Source organism: Bos javanicus, chromosome 2 (genome assembly GCF_032452875.1).
Source record: "Bos javanicus breed banteng chromosome 2, ARS-OSU_banteng_1.0, whole genome shotgun sequence".
In the NCBI taxonomy this organism is placed as follows: domain Eukaryota; kingdom Metazoa; phylum Chordata; class Mammalia; order Artiodactyla; family Bovidae; genus Bos; species Bos javanicus.
The window spans coordinates 109,731,971-109,755,639 of NC_083869.1; the positions used below are offsets into that span (position 1 = coordinate 109,731,971).

Genomic DNA, 23,669 nt, shown 5'->3' on the forward strand with positions numbered 1-23,669 from the left:
CTGTGGAGCCACAAAATTATTCAAGAAATACTTATTGTGTCCAGTTTTACTTACATGCTCTAGAAGAAGGAAAAAAAGAAATATTCTGATTCATTGTGATACCTCCCTGGATAGTTGAGGGAAGGGGCATGGAATTAAAGAGGGAAGGAAGAGACTACAGAAAGTTAAATATGGCAATGTAAGCATCCTGTCCTCTTCTTGTTTTTATAGCTCCATAACCAGCCAGTATGACTGGAAATTTAAAATGTGGGCTCTGCCAATCTAAGCTTTGTTACTTTGACACTGTTTTTTATGACCTTTCTTTTTCCATCTTGATTTCAGGTGATGATTTCTTCAAGCAAGCAACTATGGCAAACTTTATCTCTGAAGCAAGTTAATTTCATGGGCCTTTTCCTTATTAGCTTTTATAGAATTATGTTTTTTTTTCTTTCAATTTTACTTTTACAAGCAAAATTAAGACAATTTTAAATACAAATCAATCAAGTACTGAAGCATATTTAAAGGGATAATAAATGTCCTCCCTTTACATTTTTGGCTCTTTTTGTAAAACCTGCTTAATATTCATATACAAGCCTAAGGTTCTATCTTTCTTCATCAAAGAATGGGTCTGGCATGCTTAGCTATTTCAAAGTTCTCATGTTTAGAATGCCTTTCACATTTTAAAAATAATTTAGTGACATGGCTAATAGTTGAACTAACAGAAGCAAAATTCAAATGCAATAATCCTTAACTTACTAACCCTTGATAATAGTGTTCAACAAGCTTCTCTGTAAAGGGTCAGATAGATAGTCAATATTTTAGGCTTTATGGGCTATATAGTCTCTCTGGCAAATGTTCAACTCTGCATGGCTCTTGAAAGCAACCACAGACAATACCTAAAAAATGGGTATGACTGTGTTCCAAGAAAATTGATTTGCAAAAACAAGGGCAGTTGAATTTGATTTTCAGGCTACAGTTTACCAAGCCCTGCTACAGAGAATTTGATGGGAGCAAATATCCTCTTCCTAGAAAGATTATCACTAATGATTTTGCATAGAATTCTAGGGACTTCAAGCATACTCTTAACTAATCTAAGGAGATTGCACTCATGATTTACACACTTATGCAAGGCCTCCCAGATCGTGCTAGTGGTAAAGAACCCGCCTGCCAATGCAGGAGGCATAAGAGACTTGAGCTTGATGCCTGGGTCGAGAAGAGGAGGAGGAGAGGAGGTCGAGGAGAAAATGGCAACTCTCTCCAGTATTCCTGCCTGTAGAACCCCATGGACAGAGGAGCCTGGTGGGCTATAGTCCATGGGGTCACAAAGAGTCAGACACAACTGAACAATCGAGCTCATATGCACGCACAGGTCAGATAACAACTATGGCTTCTAAAGTCCAAGTTACATTTTCTGACTAACAAAGGAATTAAATGCAGTATATATTACGGTTTATGTTTCGGTTTTCTCATTGCTCTAAATGCAATGGCCCCTGTATTTCTTGCCACTGTGGATAAATTTAATGAATATCCATTTGCTTCGCTGGCGTGAAATACTTTCTGTATCGCACAGCAGGTACTGGTGGAAGGTGCTACAATGGGTAATCATTATTTTCTAGTGGGATGTCAACCTGCATTCAGCTGACAGGAGTTTGACAGCGTGAAGTTCCCAAGAAACCATAGCCAAATTACAGCAGAAGCAAAGGACTACTGCATCATATCATGTTACATCATAAAAGAAATTTTGATCTTCCTTAACCTACCACATACTTTCCTCTGGGAAAAGACAAGCTTTCACACTATCTAGAGGAATTAAGCGAATGTGACATTTAAGAAGGGCAATATTCTAAGCATCAAAGAAAATTCTAGTAATTCCACAAAACATAATTCTTCCCTCTTGTGGATTAGAAATTCCTGAGTGAAATTCCTGAGTAGTTTAGAAAATATGCTTGATGGCTTATGCCAGGATTTAAAGTAGACCGTTTAGGGCAACCTGATGTTTAGACATTCACATGAAGTCTATAGGAACCTTAATAAAATCATTCAAAAAGGTCAGCCAACACTAAACCCAAAGCCAAAAAATGCCTCCAGTGTGAACTAGGCGTTTGGTGTAAACCATCCCATGGAAAGCCTAGGCCAGAGTAACTGCCACTGGGCACCTTACATACCTTACTCCAAAGTCACAAATAAGGTAAAATTCACTTCTTTGTTCTGAAATTTCACTTCAGAAAACTGAAATTTCAGCAAAAGATGGGCACCCGCTTTGAGAAATGCATTTAAAAGTATGTTCTGCCAGGGACCTCTCTGGCCTGGCAGTTTAGTGGTTAAGACTTTGCCTTCCAATGCAGGGCATGTGGGCTTGATTCCTGGTTGGGGAGCTAGGATCCTACATGCCTCGTAAACCAAAAAAAAAAACAAAACAAAACATAAAAACAGAAGCAATATTGCAACAAATTCAATAAAGACTTGAGAAAATGGTCTACATCAAAATCTTAAAAAAAAAAGTAGGTCCTGCCAAAGTATTTAAATCTATATGGACACATGGCATACTGTGCCACAAAAACCTGAAATTTCTGTTTCTTACAACTGAAATGAAAATGCCAACAGACTCCAGGACCAAAAGGTTTAAAATAAGTCATTTTAAAACTCACATTGTTAGCAAAACTTTAAACACGCAACTCAAATTCTTTAGACTTGGTAGCTGTACCTGGAATTCTGTCCCCTGGCTTCTTCCTTGCCCCCTGGGTCTCAGCTCAAATCTCAGCTCCTTGGTCCTGACCACTCCCTGAAAAGTAAAATCCTTCCCTTTCCTCTGTTTTACCCTATGATATACTCTTTTTTCCCCCTCTTTCTTGTAAGAATTTTATATTATCTTGTGTATCATTTATATTCCCACCATTAGAACAGAAGCTCCATGAAAACAACAATCTCTTTTTCTGATTTTTGAGAGTCCCCCAGCCCTTAGACAGAAGTCAAAGATGTAGTAGGTGCTTATGGAGAATCTGCTGAACAAATATATGAATGAATGATGATTCCTTAAGCCCAGTGCAGCTCACTCCTCAGAAGTGTCACCACCATGGCACTCGGGTATATCACATCACAAAAGCTGATGAAGAAAAAAAGGCAATCACGTGCTAAAAGGTTTTTTTTAAAGTCCACAACCAGGGCTGGCAGATAGCTGATAGGACATCAAAGGAGCTCTTGTATAAAGCAATTTCCAAATCTATCATAGACTTTTCATACTGAACTGATTTTTAATCACCATTTTAAAATTCAGTGTTGTTGTTGTTCAGTCACTCAGTCGTGTCCGACTCTCTGCGACCCCATGCACTGCAGCATTCCAGGGCTCCCTGTCCTTCACTATTTCCCAAAGTTGGCTCAAACTCATGCCTCTTGAGTCAGTGGTGGCATCTAACCATCTCATTCTCTGTTGCTCCCTTCTTCATCTGCATTCAATCTTGCCCAGCATCAGAGTTTTTTCCAATAAGCCAGCTCTTCGCATCAGATGGCCAAAGTATTGGAGATTCAGCATCAGTCCTTCCAATGAATATTCAGGACTGATTTCCTTTAGGATGGACTGGTTTCATCTCCTTGCAATCCAAGGGACTCTCAAGAGTCTTCTCCAACATCACAGTTAGCAAGCATCAATTCTTCGGTGCTCAGCCACAATCACAAAAAGATAACCAAAATGATAACATGGATCACAGCTTTGTGTAATTCAATGAAGCTATGAGCCATGCCATGCAGGCCACCCAAGACGGTGGAAGTTATGGTGGAGAGTTCTGACAAAACATGATCCACTGGATAAGGGAATGGCAAGCCACTTCAGTATTCTTGCTTGAAGAACCCCATGAAGAGTATGAAAATTCAATGCCTGTGTCTTGAAATTAATTCTAGATATGGAAAGAAACACTCTCCCAGAGCACAGACAGAAATGTAATTTGTAAGTGATCAATTTCTTGAAGCGCTCCTGCCACCCTTCTGATACACCGAGGCAACCAGTGCAAGACAGAGCTTCTGAGGAAGAGGTGCCTTGGGTCTTGAGTCCCATAAGGCTTCATTAATCACAGACAACTTTTTGACGGTCAATAAGACTTCAGTGCCTTAGCTGTAAAACCCTCTAACCCTTCAGATCAGCCTTTGTTAATCTCTCTCCAGCTGCAAGACAGGTTATAAGGCAGAATAAACACTTGGGGTGTGTAAGTTGTGACTCAAACAAAGTCATGCATCCTCCCTGACAGCTGTATATGTTGTCACTGCTAATTGCCTTCTCTCAGCCTTTTCTGCTGTGGGTAAGTTTACATGAAAACGGCTGCTGGGACACCTCTTCTGAAATGTAGGCACAGGGCGTAACCTTTTATCACAGCAGTTCATGCATTTAACAACGGCTAGAGCCAAAGCAGAACGGCCCATTATTAAAAATCTGAGTCTTGCAAACACATCAATCCTTTATTGCTGTCCCCAAAAAACCTTGGGTTCCCAGTCGAGGTCACTCCTTGCTGAAATTTTGCTACCACTTATTTTTCAGTATATCTAGTATTTTTTTTTCCATTCTATACCCAGGAACCATTTGCTTTTTCTTTACCAATTAACTGTGGTTGAATTTTCTCTAAGATGACTAGTTTATGGCTGAAGTGCTCTACGCAGTCAACTCTCAGTTATCCAGAAAGAAGTCACAATAAGGAAGCCCATGAAAAGTAATTTAAAAAAAAAGCATGAATATTTTGCTTTAGAATTAGCTAGCGTGTGAATTCATCTCTTACAAAGTTCTTTCTCATCCTTAATCTCCTTTGCTCCCCATAATCACATCTGGTAGAAAAGTATGTGTTACCCAAAGCAATCTGATGAGCAAAAACTAAGATAGGAGAAGTGAAGCAACTCACCCAAATTCACCCAGTCAATAATGTGCAATGATAGGATCAGAAAGCCTGATTCAAAGGCTAAAAGGATCCCCTTCCCAGAGATATGCACAATCCAAAGGAAAAAAATGAAGTGTATCTACACATTCTCTGTGGCCCCAGCTGGGACCTCTCACATTTCTCCTGGCTGTTCTGCCCTTCAGGCTGACGTTTGCTGGCATTACTTCCTGTCAGGTGCTCTGGTCTTAGCTAAGATGTGCTGTTTGCCTGGTTCCTACATTCCAGTCCAGAGCAGGGGTTTTTATTAAAGGCTCTTTCCTAGGTGGAAGGTCACAGGAGGGTGGGGGGCAATTCTACCCATGCAACAGGGCTCTCCCCTCGGTCCATCTTCTGCCAAGCTGTACATGGCTTGTAGAACAAGAGTCAACTATGACGGCAAAATCAAAATGCTGATAGCAGAGAAGGTATTCACTTCTCACCCCAGGGGATCTCAGGAAAGTGCCTAATTGACCTTGTTTCACAGAAGCATGCTGTGCACAGCCAGGGTATGACTTCTATGAGTAGTGTCAAAAATGCTACCCAGAAATGACAGGGCCTGGGTGATAACAAACCATTCTTAATTATTCATGGTGATGGAAAAATTTTAATAACCTGGCTAAATGATACTGGCAGTTGAGTCAAGTCTTTCACTTGGGCTCGCAATCCTGTCCCTTAAACATGTGCATTTCCCAGCTGAATCTACTATGTACTATTAATCCTGATAAGTAATCTGTATAAAACCAGAAGTAGGTTGGAGGATAAGATGGAGGCTAAAAGAGCATTTTCAAAAGATAATTCAATAAGATGATATCTGATCTTCCTTAAATAACCTAGAACTTTTAAAATTTTACCAAATGGCAAGTGATCAGCCTGCAGCCCATCTAGTGCTTTCCATTAAGCACACCTGGTGCTTCTCCTCCCCACCACCATCCACCCCATATCCGTGTCTTTAGACAAGAGTTATGCACTTAATTTCTTTAGAGGTAATTTTTCCTATTCACAGTCAAAATGCTACAAGGTAACCCAAAAGGAAGAAACAAAGATGTAGTTTACTCAGTAACTGATATCAGACCTTGAACTAAAGCTGTAACTAAAAAATCAGTCTAGAAATGGAATGGATAGAAGGTTGCATATGAATCATGAAAATGTCTTTGGTTGATTTGACCAGCTTTTATGGTCCAGAGGACACACATTTGTTGGCCTATCAACTGGCTTAACAGGCAGTGGACCATATGTTCTGCCTTGAAAACCAAGTCTCATGACCTGGCAATGGCGGGGCGGGGGCGGGGGGTGGGGGGGTTGATGTCTCAATTTGTGTTTCTGTCCTATGACAAATGAAATGTAGCATGAAACTGCACTCTAATATTGCAAATTTGATAAATGACATGAAATAACCAAATCTTAGATACAAGAATTTTCATAAAAATATGTTCTAAAAAAATGATTACCGGGATAATAAAATGTGAAATGGTTAGGGATCAACCAATGGATCTTCTGAAACACTTTCATGGACACAACTTTAGGAATATTTGGCCTTTATTCTCACTCTGCTACTAACCGATCTGTCACCAGAACTAACTGCATTCTCATTTATCAATTTCACATAAATGTCCTTCCTCCAATCATTACATTATTAGTTACTTGTAGTTCTAAAGCAAAAAGAAATATACTTTGGGGTGGGAGAAAATGTACTTTACTTGAAGCCAAAGGCTACCTTTTATCCTATGGTTTATAACATCAAAGCTTTGTGTTAGACACCCCTCCACACATCCCTTAGCCGATGTGAGCGTGTAAATCTTTGGGGGTAGAGAACTGAACTGAACATCAGTGGAACCTTCAAGGGCTTGATTGAAAATGGATATGAGATTTCCAAAATTAAAGCACTTAAAAAAAAAAATCTCTCTATTCTCTTGACCTTGGAAACAAGTAAGGACGATGTTATTTTAATTTGCATTCAAATGTTAACAGCACAGTCACACAGCACCACTGGGATCCACACTGGGTTTCCACTGAAGATTGCTCATCATTTCATTATGGTTCATTATGTTGATAACTGTCAGAAAGCATTAGAAGTGAGGGGCTTTGACTAGTAGAACTGAAATGGTAATTTTAAAACAATACACTTTCTGGAGGAAATACAGTGGTGCAATAAATTCAATTAGAAAAGGCAAATGTAAAGACAGAATAAGTGGTGTTTTACTGTTTGGAGCTGGACTGTTTCAATTTCTTGATAACGTATACCTACAGAAAGCTTTCTCAAATCAAGACCTTTCCTCATAGATCTTGGTAAATGTGCCCTCATTAGCACTAAGCTCCTCCAGTACAAATTGTCTTAAAAGCTGTAATTTTGGAATATTTTAGGCCATATCAAAGTATCAATCAATCACTCTTTGTTTGTTTGGCATAGCTGATTGAATTATTCAAGGCTGTTCACTTACAGACAGATTCGTGAAGGCCCTTTGCGTTGGCAATCTAAAATAAGTGAAGTCGCTCAGTCTGTCCGACTCTTTGCAACCCCATGGACTGTAGCCTACCAGGCTCCTCTGTCCATGGGATCTTCCAGGTAAGAGTCCTGGAGTGGGTTTGCCCCCAGTCATGAGGCCCTAATAAGTTTCATCAAACAAGTTAAATAAAGACCCCACAACACAAGAACTGATTTCCAATTGAAAAGGATGGAAAACTACTCCAGTAATGGTGCTCAGAAATCAAAGAGGCAAAATAACAAATTAGTTATTTTGTCCTAGATATACAAAGCCAATCTGCTTCTGCTATAAGGCGTTTTTTCAATACCTTTTGAAACACAAGAAAGAATCAGAAAGTTACCTTAAACCTAATAGTGGTTTGGTCTCCCAAAGACGGAAAAGGAGACTCACTAGAATCACTGAACAAGCAACTGAATAACTAAGACATCAAGGTCCTGCACTGGTCTCCTAGCACTGCTGATCACCAGACTACATTCCTGACTGCAAGGAAAGGTACAGAGAAAGGAAACGAGATCTGGAAGGGAGGGGCTGCTGATCAGCAAAGTTAAAGGACATTAATCTCATTAACAGAAATCACACTTATTGGTCAGAATGGCCATCATTAAAACATCTACAATAATAAATGCTGGAGAGGGTGTGGAGAAAAGGGAATCCTCTTGCACTGTTGGTGGGAATGTAAATTGGTGAAGCCACTGCGGTGAATAGTATGGAGGTTCCTTAAAAAACAAAAATAGAGTTATCACATGATCCAGTAATCCCACTCCTGGGCATATTTCCAGAAAAGATGAAAACTCTTAAGTTGAAAAGTTATAATACATGTACCCCAATGTTCCTAGCAGCACTATTTACAACAGCCAAGATAAGAAAACAGATGAATGGATAAAGAAGATGTGTGTGTATATGTGTGTGTATATATACACTGCTGCTGCTGCTGCTGCTAAGTCGCTTCAGTCGTGCCCGACTCTATGCGACCCCATAGACGGTAGCCCACCAGGCTCCTCTGTCCATGGGATTTTCCAGGCAAGAGTACTGGAGTAGGGTGCCACTGCCTTCTCCGGTATATATACACAGACATATTTAAATGGAATATTAGCCATAAAAAAGAATGAAATGCCACTTGCAGCGACACGGACAGACCTAGAGATTATTATACTAAGTGAAGTAAGTCAGAGAGAGACAGATGTACAATACCATTTATATGTGGATCTTAAAAAATGATACAAATGAACTTATTTACAAAACAGAAATAGAGTTACAGACATAAAAATCGAATTTATGGTTATCAAAGGGGAAAGGATGGGGGGAAGGATAAATTGTGAATTTGGGATTAACAGATACACACGACTATACATAAAATAGATAAACAAGAGGGGCCTATAGTGTAGCACTGGGAACTATATTCAGTATCTTGTAAAAACTCACAATGGAAAGGAATCTGAAAAGAAATATAGATATATAACCAAGTCACTTTGCTATACACCTAAAACACTGTAAATCAACTATACTTCAATTTTTAAAAATCATACTGAAATTTCTTCTAAGAAATGATTCATGAAATCAAAACCCCTTCATCAGCTTAGATGGCATCCTTGTATTATGGAGGTCTGTCTTGCTGGCAAAGTCACCAAAAACCCTGTCGACTTTTTAACTGACACGTGTGTCTGAGAACACTGTCATTTCCACTCTTTGGCTGTAACCTAGTAACCTGTGGAGACTACAGTGCCTGTGTTTGATTATGCAACTCCAAACCAGGAGATTTTCTTCATCTGAGGGACAAAGGAAGTACTCAGTTTCCATTAAGGGAGAATGTTCATAACCTTTGAAATATCTCCACTAGGGCTACCACTGAACTGAAGAAATGGCCTGTAAGTGACAGGCATTGAAGAGCACATCTCCCATCACGTGTCATCCAGCAGGGAGGCTCTAAATTCCTACTGCCTGAAGATGGTCCAGGCTCCCCGGGTGGCTTAACGGTAAAGAATCTGTCTGTCATTTGCGGGAGACTTGGGTTCTGTCCCTGGGTCAGGAAGATCCCCTGGAGAAGGAAATGGCAACCATTTTCTGGCCTGGAGAATTCCATGGACAGAGAAGCCTGGCAGGTTACGGTCTATGGGGGGCGGTCACCAAAAGTCAGACACGACTTAGTGACTAAACAACAAAACAAAGACAGTCCACTACAACAGCAGCATCTGGGGGACTTGTGAGATGCAGAAAGTCAGGCCTGACCTCTCCAACCAATCCTTAGGTGACTTCACATGATGTCTATGCATGTTCACCTTTAAGAAGCATTGTTAAAACTCTCCATTCTAACGGGTATGGATTATTTTCTTGAATTATGTGATGCCTCCATTGAAACCCTGCCTATCTCACTCATAGCCATTTATGTCCACCTAACCAGAGGCTCCAGCCAAGAAGTCCTCCAAGAGATAAAGTTTATTCGCCATTAAATTCTCTGAAGTTTTCCAGCAATGCTGATGGTATGAAGAACGTCTTAGGTGTTTCCTTCTAAATCAGCCAATACGACTTGTATTCACCTGGTCTAATCATTCGCCAAGTGAACAAAAACCTGATTTTACAAGCCAGTGGAGCAGTCTCTCTCTTTGGCTAGAAGAATGAGTCTCAGAGAGTGTGTTTTATTTCTTCATTAGTCTGCCGTCACAGTGAGCGATCACTAAACGCAGGGCTGCATAAGAATGTTGGGGTTAAAGACAGCATAATGAACAAAGAAGGTCCCTGATTACCACGGCTGTCAGCGCAAGCGAATTGGGTTTGTCACCTGGCTTAACCAACTGGGAAGAGCTGATTAGAGGCTGGAATCACTTTGAAAGGATCCTTGATGTTTATGTTCCTTTCCATCCCCACATCTTGTCAAGAGAAGCCAATAAACCTGGGGGTGGGGCAAAGGGGAAGGGCTTCATTTCATGGGTTATTTGAACAAAAGGTTCTCTGAGAAACTCCCACTGTTTTCTCTACTGAAAAATCTGCTACCATACTGTCTGTCCATGGAACTTTCTGTGATGGGAGAAATATTTTCTAGAAGTGCCATTCAATATGCTAACCACATGTAGCTACCGAGTCCTTGCAATGTGCCAATTAAAATAGGCCTAGTGGTTAATATGTTGGACAATGCAGGTCCACTATTCACCAGGATGGGAGACATCTAGAGGAAGAGCCACGGGCCAGAATGGATTCTAATTCTGCTGGTTAATTCACTAGTCTATCCATTAGCAAACCTCACAGATTAGCCGTATCTCAGAGTCTTAAGAGTCTTTTGTGTAGTTAATATTTATCAAATTAAAAAAAAAAAACTTAAAATTTTAACTTCATAGAGGAGTGATCTCAACCTTGTCTGTACAGTAGAATAAGGAGGGCAACTTTTGAAAATACTAATGTCTGAGTCCTACCCTAATACTGTAGTCAAGTGAGAAAATCTCTTTAGAGGGGCAATGAGATGCATAGGCCATCTGCTGTGGAGGTAGTTTGGAGAAGGGAGTGACCAGCTGGGAATAAAAGAAAAGAAAACAATTATTAGATCCATATCTTGTGCCAGACTTTTCCAAATATCTTCTTGTTTAATTTTTAAAATAATTCCACAGGTAGTTAGTGAGAATCCCATTTTACAGATGAGTAAAGTGGGGCTTTCATTCTGTCTGCCCTCTGATGCTGGCTTGAAACTCAACATTCAAAAAACTAAGATCATGGCATCCGGTCCCATCACTTCATGGCAAATAGATAGGGAAACAATGGAAACATTGACAGACTTTATTTTCTTCGGCTCCAAAAATCACTGCAGATGGTGACTGCAGCCATGAAATTAAAAGACACTTGTGCGTTGGAAGAAAAGTTATGACCAATCTAGACAGTATATTAAAAAGCAGAGACATTACTTTGCCAACAAAGGTCCATACAGTCAAAGCTACGGCTTTTCCAGTATGGCTTTTTCCATGATCCATCACATCATGTATGGATATGAGAGTCATAACATAAAGAAAGCTGAGCGCCAAAGAATTGATGCTTTTGAACTGTGGTGTTGGAGAAGACTCTTGAGAGTCCCTTGGACTGCAAGCAGATCCAACCAGTCCATCCTAAAGGAAATCAGTCCTGAATATTCATTGGAAGGACTGATGCTGAAGCTGAAACTCCAATACTTTGGCCACATGATGCAAAGAACTGACTCATTTGAAAAGACCCTGATGCTGGGAAAGATTGAAGGTGGGAGGAGAAGGGGACAACAGAGGATGAGATAGACGGCATCACCAACTCGATGGACATGAATTTGAGCAGGCTCCAGGAGTTGGTGATGCACAGGGAAGCCTGGTGTGCTACAGTCCATGGGGTCTCATAGAGTCGGACATGACTGAGCGACTCAACTGAACTGTAACTAGGGCTTGAAGAGATTAAATAGCCTCACAAGTGTGTGGTGTTAACATCAGTACCATGTTTCCTCTTAACTCAGAGTCAGAGATGAAATAAACCCAAGGATCCCATTAGGAAAATGTCAGACAATCACATGTTGCTTTGGTGCTTTCGTGGGTCTCATCAATGACCCAAAAAGCCATTTTTCTTTCATTGTTGAAACCAGTCTCTGAAAAATGCAGAAGTTACTTTAGTGTTAAAACTTTCAGGTCTACCCACAGGCTAAAATCAATATTTTCCTTTTCTTATTTGCATAGTTAAGGTAAAGCTGACAATTTAATTCCTACAAAAACATAAAATTTCAAGTGTTCAGAAACCACTTGTACACATATGGCAAATGTGCCAGTAACTCAGGCATGTACCAACTTTTGGGGTCTCCCTAAACTCCCACATGGCAAGCTGCAGGAATTGAGTGATCAGCCCATGGTCCCCTAGGATGCTAGACAACAGATCAGAATCATAAGACTAAAAACACCTGGGAGAAAAAGCCAGGTTGTCTTGCCATCAGAGGAGACTTTTATGAGGTTCATGACATAGTCAGTTCAGTTCAGTTCAGTCGCTCAGTCATGTCCGACTCTTTGCAACCCCATGAATTGCAGCACGCAAGGCCTCTCTATCCATCACCAACTCCTGGAGTTCACTGAAACTCACGTCCATGGAGTTGGTGATGCCATCCAGCCATCTCATCCTCTGTCATCCTCTTCTCCTCCTGCCCCCAATCCCTTCCAGCATCAGAGTCTTTTCCAATGAGTCAACTCTTCGCATGAGGTAGCCAAAGTACTGGAGTTTCAGCTTTAGCGTCATTCCTTCCAAAGAACACCCAGGGCTGATCTCCTTCAGAATGGACGGTTGGATCTCCTTGCAGTCCGAGGGACTCTCAAGAGTCTTCTCCAACACCACAGTTCAAAAGCATCAATTCTTCAGCGCTCAGCTTTCTTCACAGCCCAACTCTCGACACAGTCAAGCCCTGGCCTAGAGAAAGACTTTATCTGTTTGAAAAGTAGGAGTTGGGCTGCATGATGCAAATTGAGGGCAATTAGCACACTGTCGTCCCACAGAGTCCCTTTGAGTTTGCTACTGTGACCTAAAATCACAACTGGAGAATCATGGGAGAATCAACTGGAGACAGAGGAGAGTTTATTATTAAGCTAATCTCATACAATGGAACAGTAGAGAAGGATATTTAGATTGGAAAAGAAAAAGGCTGGGACTAGAGCATATCAAATCGCCCTGGCATCCAGGGGAAGCAGGTAGTCTACGGAAGGAACAGAGAAAGAACATGAGGAAATCTTTGCCCAGTTGTGCTCACACCTAAGGCTGGCCCTAATAACCTTCCTTCTGGAAGTTTGCGCTTGAGCTGGGGGAGGGGTAAGAGTGCCTCCAAATAAATAGAAACTCTGCAAAGTCTTCTGGTCTTGCAGAGCCATCACTCAGCTGGGGTGGACACTGGGGCTGGCAGTTACTCTCTAAAATGAAGATAATATCTATCTCATATATTTGTTATCTTGTGAGCCCTATGATAAGGTTAATGGAAAGTGTCTAATACATTACCTGGATGTGATGATAAAAAGGTGGCTGTTATCATGATTATAATTACTATCATCTCTGGTTATGAAAGGAACTCCTGCTGTTGTTGCTACTGCTGCTACTGCTGCTGCTGCTGCTAAGTCGCTTCAGTTGTGTCCGACTCTGTGTGACCCCATAGACGATCTCCCACCAGGCTTCCCCGTCCCTGGGATTTTCCAGGCAAGAACACTGGAGTGGGTTGCCATTTCCTTCTCCAATGCATAGAAGTGAAAAGTGAGAGTGAAGTCGCTCAGTCATGTCCGACTCATAGCAAACTCATGGGCTGCAGCCTACCAGGCTCCTCCACCCATGGGATTTTCCAGGCAAGAGTACTGGAGTGGGGTGCCATTGCCTTCTCTGAGGAACTCCTGAGGGTAGGACAATTTCAGCACAAATTTGGGACTGCCCTGAGTTTCTCCACCTGCTCCTTTTAAATGTGGTCCTTGACTGGGCAAGAAAATGCCTCCACCACTGACCCAAATACCTCCAAACCAGAAAATACTCCTGTCTGGGGTGTTATTTCCAGGCCACCCAAGGTAGACTATATGGTAGTTGAGAAACAAAGTAATGGAAGTCTTAGTGATAGTAAAACCTAAAATCTATCAACTAGCATGATTTTATGCATTTCACACAGTATGTAAACAATGTGAAGTGTTGAGTAGGAGCAACCGTGAAGGAGGTACTATTATTAGTCCATTGGACAGATGAGGACACTGAGACTTAAAAGGCTCCAACAGTCACCTGGGTACTAAACAGTGGGCTGGGAAACAAAGCCAAAACCTGTGCAAAGCCTCTGTGCCTGGCCACTCGATTCTGACCCTCCAAACACAGACTTGGCCAATGAGAACACAAGGGCACCCAGGTCCACCATTCCCTCTTCTGGTCAAGGTCATAGCCGTTGCAGGATTTATGAATCCCAGAGTGTGAATGAAATTAATAGTAACCTTTAGGACCACTGTCCATATAAAGTGTGAGAAAGAGTTCTCTGTTCCCTTGCATCCCAAGGTGCCAACCCCATTCATTCCTTACCCCGGCGTGTGTTTAGTGCCCATCATTCAACAAGCATTCACAAGGATCCAGGCCTAAATGTTATGAACACAGAACTATGAGGAAAGAAGAAAAGTAGTGAAGGGAAATGACATCGCAAGCCATGAGGTCAGCACACAGAACTGAAACCACCTGCCCACACGTGATCCCATCCTTTACCGCTTTCCCCTCCAGCTGCCAAGCTTCCCAAGAGTCCGTGATGACATGTTAAAACCGTTTATAAATTCCCATCTCAGCTCTAATTACACTGTCACACAACCCCTGAACATACCATCTCTGCTACAAAAACTAGTCTGTCGGCAGCTATGCGTTCTGAAGGCAACAAACTCAGTGAGAATGAGCCATTCTTTTCCTAAGCATTTCTCCTGCTCTGAGTGAGAAAAGACGTACGTTTGATTTCATTTGCCCCCCTGCACCCTTATCCTGGGAGAAGGGCTGACAAGTGCCCCAATGATGGTAACGGAAGCTGCTGGCATCTAAGACATGGGAGATGAGTGTATAACTTACGGGTACAGGGCATGGAGGCAGCATCGTTGTCTGCTCTGAAGAAGCCTCGGTCACAGGTACATGACGTCGCGCCTTCCCAGACAGAGTAGCTGTGTGGCGGGCACTTAGCACAGGCGGCATCCGTGGAGAGGGCCTTATAATATCCGATTTTGCAAGCTAAAGGGAAGCAGAAAAAACAAACCAATATAAACCCCTAGTTAACAAAGCAAAGCAAGATGTCACTTCCTTGATTCAGAAAGAGATATTTTTTGCTAATCTCACCGACTCAATGGACATGAGTTTGAGCAAGCTCTAGGAGATGGTGAAGGACAGGGAAGCCTGGGGTGCTATAGTCCATGGGGTCGCAAAGAGTCGGATACAGATGAGTGAGTGAACAACAAGTGAGCATCTGGCTGGAGATGCAGGTAAAACAACCCAAAATATTTGTTGATAACAACCACTCTTTAATAATCTTTAACATGACTGGTCAGGTGGCAAAGCCCTACGAAAAAAATTTTCTTAAAACCAGTTGTATCAATAAAATCACACCTAAAGTTTACCCAAGTGCTTCCTACATGCTCATATGCACAACATTGTTTGATCTTTACAGCTCTCCATTTCCACAGGCACTGTTATTAACCTTACCTTAGAAATGAGGAATACCAGCTTTGAGCAGTAAATTGTCGGCACCAGACCACGCATCTGGTAAATGTCAGGGACCAGCTTTGACTGCAAGTGTTCAGCCCCCAAAGCCCGTACTTTTGGCCCCATGCTATGGAATCTAAGAGCACGGTCTTGAACCAACCAGTTGGAAGTGTAGCTCAGTGCCAACCAAAAATTTGTAGGTGATTATTTCTTAATTATAGCCAAAGTGAAAGACCAACATAAGCAACCAAGCATAAAAGAGCTGGTAAGACGTAGATCATGATTTCAGGGGAAAGTAATATAAACTACCCACAGAACATTTTGGAATATGTTAAGTTTTTTTAAGATCAGCAGATACTCTGTGTTTATTTTCAACTTCATAAAACCCTCCTGTTTTCCCCTTCCTCCATTTTTCAACACCTCCCTCCCTCTGCACACACAGCCCAGTTGACTGGTGGGGAGAACATGGACCATATAGTCCCTCACGCACCTGACCCGCTTTCCATGACTTCATCTTTATAAACATCATGCTGACACTGAGGGCTGCTTTGACTAATGTGGAAAACCTCAATAATTCTGGGAAACCTCACAATAAAAAATAATTAGTAGGGTCTTGCTCTCCCTTTTTCTCTCCCCTATGCCCTTCAAGATCACCTCCCAAATCAGTCTCAACCTCACATAAAAATTGACCCACACCATCCGTATTAAACCCACAGTGACAAGGCCATTAAAAATACAGTTATTTTATAAGACCAGAGGTACCATTAAAAATGTGACAGTTACTCACAATCTTTCCAGTATGATTCACTCTCAGTTTTTTTTTTTCCCATTTATCACATACTTTGGGTGTTTTCATACTATCAAAAATATCAGCTGGGAGAAGGCCCTTTTCCATTAGTGTGACCACCGCAAGAGACCAACCGTGCCAGCAGTCAGCAGATTTTATTCAAACCAGAAGATAAAAAGAGATCCACAGAACTGTGTGATTCTCTGAGAGATATGGCCACATTCCCCATCTCGTTACTCATCCGTCAAGCATCCGTATGGCTTCCAGTTGAAGTCTGTTCCTCCCTCCAGCACATCCTGTTGGTATTTTCTTAATCATGCTCTGCTAACGGGCAAGCGGAAAGGGAGTTGAGCAGAAGCTCCAGAAAGGTCCACAGCGACTTCACCATTATTAACTAATGTTGTTTATGGAACTTCCTGTAACGGGCCAAAACTTTATGATGTGTATAGCGCCGACAATAAAAGCGCTCGGAGATCAATCTCTCCCTTATTTGCTTTTGTCTTTCACTGGACCGGAGCATCTTAGAAAAACAAGTTGCCCCAGTGGCTGAGATTTATGGTGTCTCCAGTTTATACACATCATATCATTAGACAAGGTTCAACATGCAAGGTGCTTTCTGGTCACGCTTAAAGATGACCCTGCATTTTCGATTAAAATCAAAAAGTCCAGCTTTGGCGGGAAGAAGCACTGAGGGTTCAACTTGACCCTCCCACTTCAAACACAATGGGTTCTTGAACTTGACACAAACTCACTGGGTCACATGTCACTCAGCCAGTCACAGCCCACAAAGGCAACTTGTAGAAACTGGTCGCTCCGCGCTGGGACTGGCCAAAGCGATAAATTGCTTTTATTTGTTCACATCTGGATATGGGAGGAAAGCTTTCCACGTTCCTGACTGATCCTTGTGAACATTCCTTCATCAGGCAGCAAATGTAAAAACTAAAAATGGGAGTGGAATATTGAAAACAAAAAAATTGGTCTATGACTGATTCGCTGCAATGTGAAAACAGAACACATTTAAAAACTTGTTAAGAAAAAAGGCATGCTGCTTCCTCAATGTCTATTCTGATAAGAATACCTTCAGTTAGAAAATTAAATTTCTAGTTGACAAAAATAAAATTGAAGGATGTCCTGAATTTCTTAAAGTTCAAAAATTAGTTGTGTATATGCATGCTCATTTAAGGAAGAAATGAGTTTTCAATTTTATACTTCTTTTTGGTTTCCTTGAAGCTAGTACATTAATGTTACCAAGAGTAAGTATTTGTGAATTCACTTGAGGAATACTGAATTTTATATCTACTGGGGATACTGAAAGCTGCTGTTCTTGAAACACTCTGACTATTTTTACTCTCTTTCCCTCTTGCTTTTATAAGCAAGAGTAGAAAACACAAAACTGTCATTGTGCAACTCTCAGCAACCCTTGCTACCCTTAACACATTCTTTTGTCTTCAACTACATTAAGACCATGTTATTAATATTTCAGGATTCTTAGAAAGGATCTCTCAAAATATAGTAGTAGTTTTTCATGCACAGAGCCATTTCACTGCCTACACTCAAAATGACCTTCTAAATTGATGGCTGAGTACATTTCTTTGCTCTGTGTGGTTCACAGCCTTGCAGCATTTGGTGCATGAATGTGTAAGTACATCCCATGTTTATTCACCACTTATTTGCATCTTAAAATCTACACTGCATCTTCCATTCTAAACAAAATCTCCATGAAACGTGTATAGCAAGCATTGACATGTGCTATGCTTTTCCATCATTCTCTTTTAGATGCAAACTATTCCACTACAGTTTTGAAGGATAGTGACATGGTAAGTGGGTTTGGAGAGAGCACACCCAAGAGATGCTTTCCTTCTGCCCTCTTGCTGGTGAGGATTCACTAGATGGGGTACAGGAGAAGGAGTGCTTTCCCTGACAGCTCATATATGCCACTGCGGGGAAATTAGTTCATATATGCCATGCAAAACTTTCTTTTCCTTTAGCTTTGCCTTAATAATTTTTTTCTGCTGCCTTTAAATAAAAGAAGATACTAATAAATGAGAGTGCGGAAGAGAAACAAAAACTTTTCTATCATTGCCTCACTCAATATCATGCACTTGCAGGATAATCTTCTGTACACGTTTCCTTGTGGAATACAGCACTTACATATAACTACTTTTGTTTAAAAACAGTAACAAAATAGTTCTTAAGGCAAGGTAGTATCTGCAGGATTTCTTAGTGTACAGATGAGGTATGGACTTCCCTGGTGGCTCAGACGATAAAGAATATGCCTTCAATGCAGGAGACTCAGGTTCGATCCCTGGGTCAAGAAGATTCCCTGGAGAAGAGAATGGCTACCCACTCCAGTATTCTTGCCTGGAGAATTCCATGGACAGAGGAGCCTGGCAGGCTACAGTCCATGGGGTCACAAAGAGTCAGACAGGACTAAAGGACTAACACACACACACACACACACACACACACACACACACGAGGTGTACTGCTCAATTTAAGGAACTAGTCATTACATATAAATATTTAGTCATTTTTCTCCTTTTTTAGAGAAATACAGAAAGATTGATAGTACCTGATTGCCTTTATAGTTCATCTTTTAAGCTATTTTATAAAAACTTGCTAATGATCATATCAATTGTGATGAGATAGCAAGCATTCATTGAGCATTTATAATGTTTACATGCATTATTTCATTTAATCTTCACAACAATCCTTGAGATTGAAGCTTTTCATTTTCCATTTGGCAAATGAAACAATTGAGGGTTTGGGGTAACTTGTCCAGGGTCACACAGTTAAGTGGTGGGGTCAACATCAGGTTCTTCTAAAAGTTTTCATGTAGTTATACAAAGTTATGACTGACTTCAAGCAAAAATGTGACATTGATATAACTGAGTGCTGGGGAAACAGAGGTGGTCCTATCTTCTATTTGTTCACCCCCAGGCCATCCAGTTGCTACCTTCATCAGTCACATATCTATAACCCACTTTCCAGGTCCACATCCTTCAAAGCTGCCCTGTTTAATAAGGTAAGGACTGGCCACAGGTGGCCCCGGGGCACTTGACATGTGCCTGGTCCGAATAAGTGTGAAATACACACAATATTTCAAAAGCAAGAGATGAGGGTTTGATCCCCAGGTCAGGAAGATTGCCTGGAGAAGGAAATGGCAACCCACTCCAGTATTCTTGCCTGGGAAATCCCATGGACAGAGGACCCTGGTGGGCTGTAGTTCATGGGGTCACAGAGTCAGACACGACTCAGCACACACACACACACACACACACACACACTTCAAAGCTTTAGTACTCAAAAAGGGGAAATAACAATAATTTTTATATTAATTATATATTGAAGCAATATTCTGGATATGCTAAGTTAAATAAAATACCATTAAGTTTAATTTAACCTTTTAAATTTTACATTTTTGAATTTAGCTACTAAACCCCATACACTATATTTCTATTGGGCAATGCTATGCTAGAGTCTGGACTATGAAGTCTCGTGTGTGTGTGTGTGTGTGTGTGTGTGTGTATGTGTGTGTGTGTGCGTACACACACAAGTGAGAGTGCGCAACTCTCTTACAAATGATGGGGTCTGACTGTGGTGGGGGATTTAACACCATCACCCAAGGACTTTTATTCAAACTGACCCTGAGCCCATCTCTGGGAGGCTGATTCACTTCTATTTAAGCACTGCTCTTAGGCAGCTGCCTAATTTGAAAAAAACCTAATTTGTGCTAAAGTACTAACAAATAAACATTAATGTGTTAAAAATTACCTTCCTAGGTAACGAATTTGCATTTTAATTTGGAGTCTCCAGAAGGTCAAAGCTGAAATTCCAACAGTGGCTCCCTTGGGGACATCTGAGCCGTTTATACAAACCGATTCTGGGGGAACATTTCGCTCTGGGAGGCCTATGGGTCCCTCTAACTGTATTGTGTGGGTGGGACATTAGGCACACACTTCCAGACTCGTGGGCATCCCTGATAGCTCAGTTGGTAAAGAATCTGCCTGCAATGTAGGAGACCCCGGACAGATTCCTGGGTCGGGAAGATCCGATGGAGAAAGGACAGGCTATGACTGAATCGACTGAGCATGCATGCATGCAGACCTGTACTACGGGAAGTTCTGCCTTTTGTGTACTGAATATACAGTAGCTTCAATATGCTTAGGAATTTGTTTTAAATATATCAAAGTTAAGTAATGGCCATTACACCAAGTTGAAAGTGAAAGCGTTAGTCACTCAGATGTGTCCGAATCTTTGTGACCCCATGGACTATAGCCCACCAGGCTTCTCTGTCCATGGGATTCTCCGGGCAAGAATCCTGGAGTGGGTAGCCATTCCCTTCTCCAGAGGACCTTTTCAACTCAGGGATTGAATCCGAGTCTCCTGCACTTTGGGCAGATTCTTTACCCTCTGAGCTATCAGGGAAGCCCACAAGTCTGAGCCACCAGGGAAGCTATTGTTACCAAGTTAGTTTCAGATTAATTGATTCACTTGTTAAACTGTATATTATATGATGGACTGCAAGAAGATCCAACCAGTCCATTCTAAAGGAGATCAGTCCTGGGCGTTCTTTGGAAGGAATGATGCTAAAGCTGAAACTCCAGTACTTTAGCCACCTCATGTGAAGAGCTGACTCATTGGAAAAGACTCTCATGCTGGGAGGGATTGCGGGCAGGAGGAGAAAGGGATGACAGAGGATGAGATGGCTGGATGGCATCACCGACTCGATGGACGTGAGTCTGAGTGAACTCTGGGAGTTGGTGATGGACAGGGAGATCTGGCGTTCTGTGATTCATGGGGTCACAAACAGTCGGACATGACTGAGCAGCTGAACTGAACGTAAGAGGATTTCTCAAGAGTAAAGAAATCTGTCATAGAAAGTTTCTGGGGACTTCCTTGGTGGTCTAGTGGTTAAGACTGTGTGCTCCCAGTGCTGGGGACAAAGGGCTCAATGCCTGGTCAGGGAACTAAGATTCTGCATGCCACACAGCACAGCCAAAAGAAAAGAAAAATACATACAAAAATAAAAGTTTAAAAACATAAAAACAAAAATAAAATGAGGTCTCTAAAGAGGGTTTCTGGGGTTCCTAGGTGGTGCTAGTGGTAAAGAACCTGCCTGACAATGCTATTGCAGGAGACGTAAGAGACATGCCTTCGATCCCTGGGTTGGGAAGATCCTCTGGTTGGGAAGATCCTCTGGAGAAGGAGATGGCAACCCACTCCAGTATTCTTGCCTGGAAAATCCCATGGACAGAGGAGCCTGGAAGGCTATAGTCCTTGGGGTCACAAAGAGTTGGACACAGCTGAAGTGACTTAGTAGTGGATAGCAGTGGGAAAGAGGGTTTCTGCTTTCAGATTTTTGCTAAACTGTGCAATCTCCAGCCATCTTTGGGGAAGCTGTGAACAATAACAGATCCCCCACAATACAGATGGGAAAGCTGAGGCAGAGAGGTTAAAAATGTGCCCAAGGCAAGGTTGCTTTTCTAACCTAGGCAGTGTAGTTGAATCTATAAATCAGGCATATAAATCTCTTCTCATGCTTTTGAAAGCTATAGGTAAAGATGCACAGTTGTTACAGGGAAATGGGGCTATGCTTTCGGACCACCCGACTCTATTTCATTCAGAAATAGCAAAACAGTGGCAAAACCACACTGTCCAGTCATCTGCCTTCCACAACTGGTTTTCCTGATACATGTTTGAATTGACTATTTTAAGAAAATTTCCTGATTATCTAATCCAGGAATAGGCAAACATCTCTGTAAAGAGCTCTCCTGCGCGCTCAGTTGCATTCGATTCTTTGCAAAACCATGGCTGCCCTGCCCATAGCATTCTCTGGGCAAGAATACTGGAGTGGGTTGCCATTTCCTCCTCCAGGGGATCTTCCCAACCTAGGGATCGAACCTGAGTCTCCTGCATCTCCTGCAATGGCAGGTAGATTCTTTACCACTGAACCAGCTGGGAAGCCCTGTAAAGAGCTGCTGCTGCTAAGTCGCTTCAGTCATGTCCGACTCTGTGCAACCCCATAGACGGCAGCCCACCAGGCTCCCCGATCCCTGGAATTCTCCAGGCAAGAACACTGGAGTGGGTTGCCATTTCCTTCTCCAATGCATGAAAGTGAAAAGTGAAAGTGAAGTCGCTTAGTCAGGTCCGACTCAGCGACCCCATGGACTGCAGCCTACCAGGCTCCTCCGTCCATGGGATTTTCTAGGCAAGAGTACTGGAGTGGGGTGCCATTGCCTTCTCCATGTAAAGAGCTAGATAGTAAATAATTTAGGCTTTGTGGGCCAAGAGGAAGACCAAGGATATTAAGAAGGTACTTGTATAACAAGATAAAATTGTGAGAAATTTTTACAAGTTTTTACTGATAGAATTCAAAATATAATAGTAACAATTAAGTGCTATTTGCTCATGAGAATGGAGTTCCTAACTGGAGGGATATTTTACAAATTGGAGTTCAAAGAAAGTGTTCCTTATTATTAAATCAATTGTAAATGCCATCTATAAAAATCATTCTTAGCTCTTAGATCATAAAAACAGGTGTCAGATCTGGGGGTCACACTTTGTCAACATTAAATCTAGTGCAACATATTCATTTTTGAGATGAATGACTTGACCACCCCACTCCTTTTGCAACATACCAGGATCAAGCCTGGAATCCAAGGTTCCTAGATCTCTGTTATCCTGCAGTGTCTCCTGGAGTTCCAAGCAGCTACTAATCTGAGACATGATAGAATGCAGAGGCAAAGGGAAGGCAATTGAGCAAAATTACTTGAACAATAGTTCAGAGATAAGACAGAGCCCAGGTTCCTCCTCCAGGGCTATACAGGACAATCGGATAGACATCTCTGAGTTCTTTAGGAACGCAGGTCCCCACCCAGATGGAAAACAGGAACTCCAGAGACCCCAGCCTGATTGAAATCAGAAAGTTAATAATTATGATTCCTGGAACACTACCTCACCACAAACCAATCAGAAGAAAGTCATACACCCTGCAGCAGTCACCCCAAACATTGCCTTTCAAAAACCTTCCTGGAAAACCAATTAAAAGTAAATGTCCTTAATCTAGTACTGAGTCAAATTACCATACCAGGAGGTAAGATAATTAATAAAAAGTTTATTCTTTTGTACCAATGGTTTAAGAAAGGGATGCAGCCTGATTTGAGAGTTGATGTGCTGATTAAGTGAGATAATAAATATGAAGTGAAACACAGTGTCCAGTGTGTATTAACTGCTCATTAAAAGGGTAACTTATACTACAGTAGGATGTTTAACAGGCTGAAAAGGTGCAGATAATCCATAAATTTTAAAACGTATAATAAATATATCAAACTCCAGTTTTTGTCTCTTTTTTAATAGAACTGG

General features: G+C 41.6%; 1 protein-coding gene across 3 annotated transcripts in view; it reads right to left on the bottom strand.

Annotated features, from left to right (window-relative positions):
• Nucleotides 1–23,669, bottom strand: part of EPHA4 (EPH receptor A4) — a 159,994-nt gene that overhangs the window by 79,707 nt on the left and 56,618 nt on the right. For all 3 annotated transcript variants that reach the window (XM_061386229.1, XM_061386247.1, XM_061386237.1), the window contains one exon: nt 14,894–15,049. In XM_061386229.1, coding sequence (XP_061242213.1) covers nt 14,894–15,049 — 156 coding nt within the window. The remainder of the gene's footprint in view (nt 1–14,893; nt 15,050–23,669) is intronic.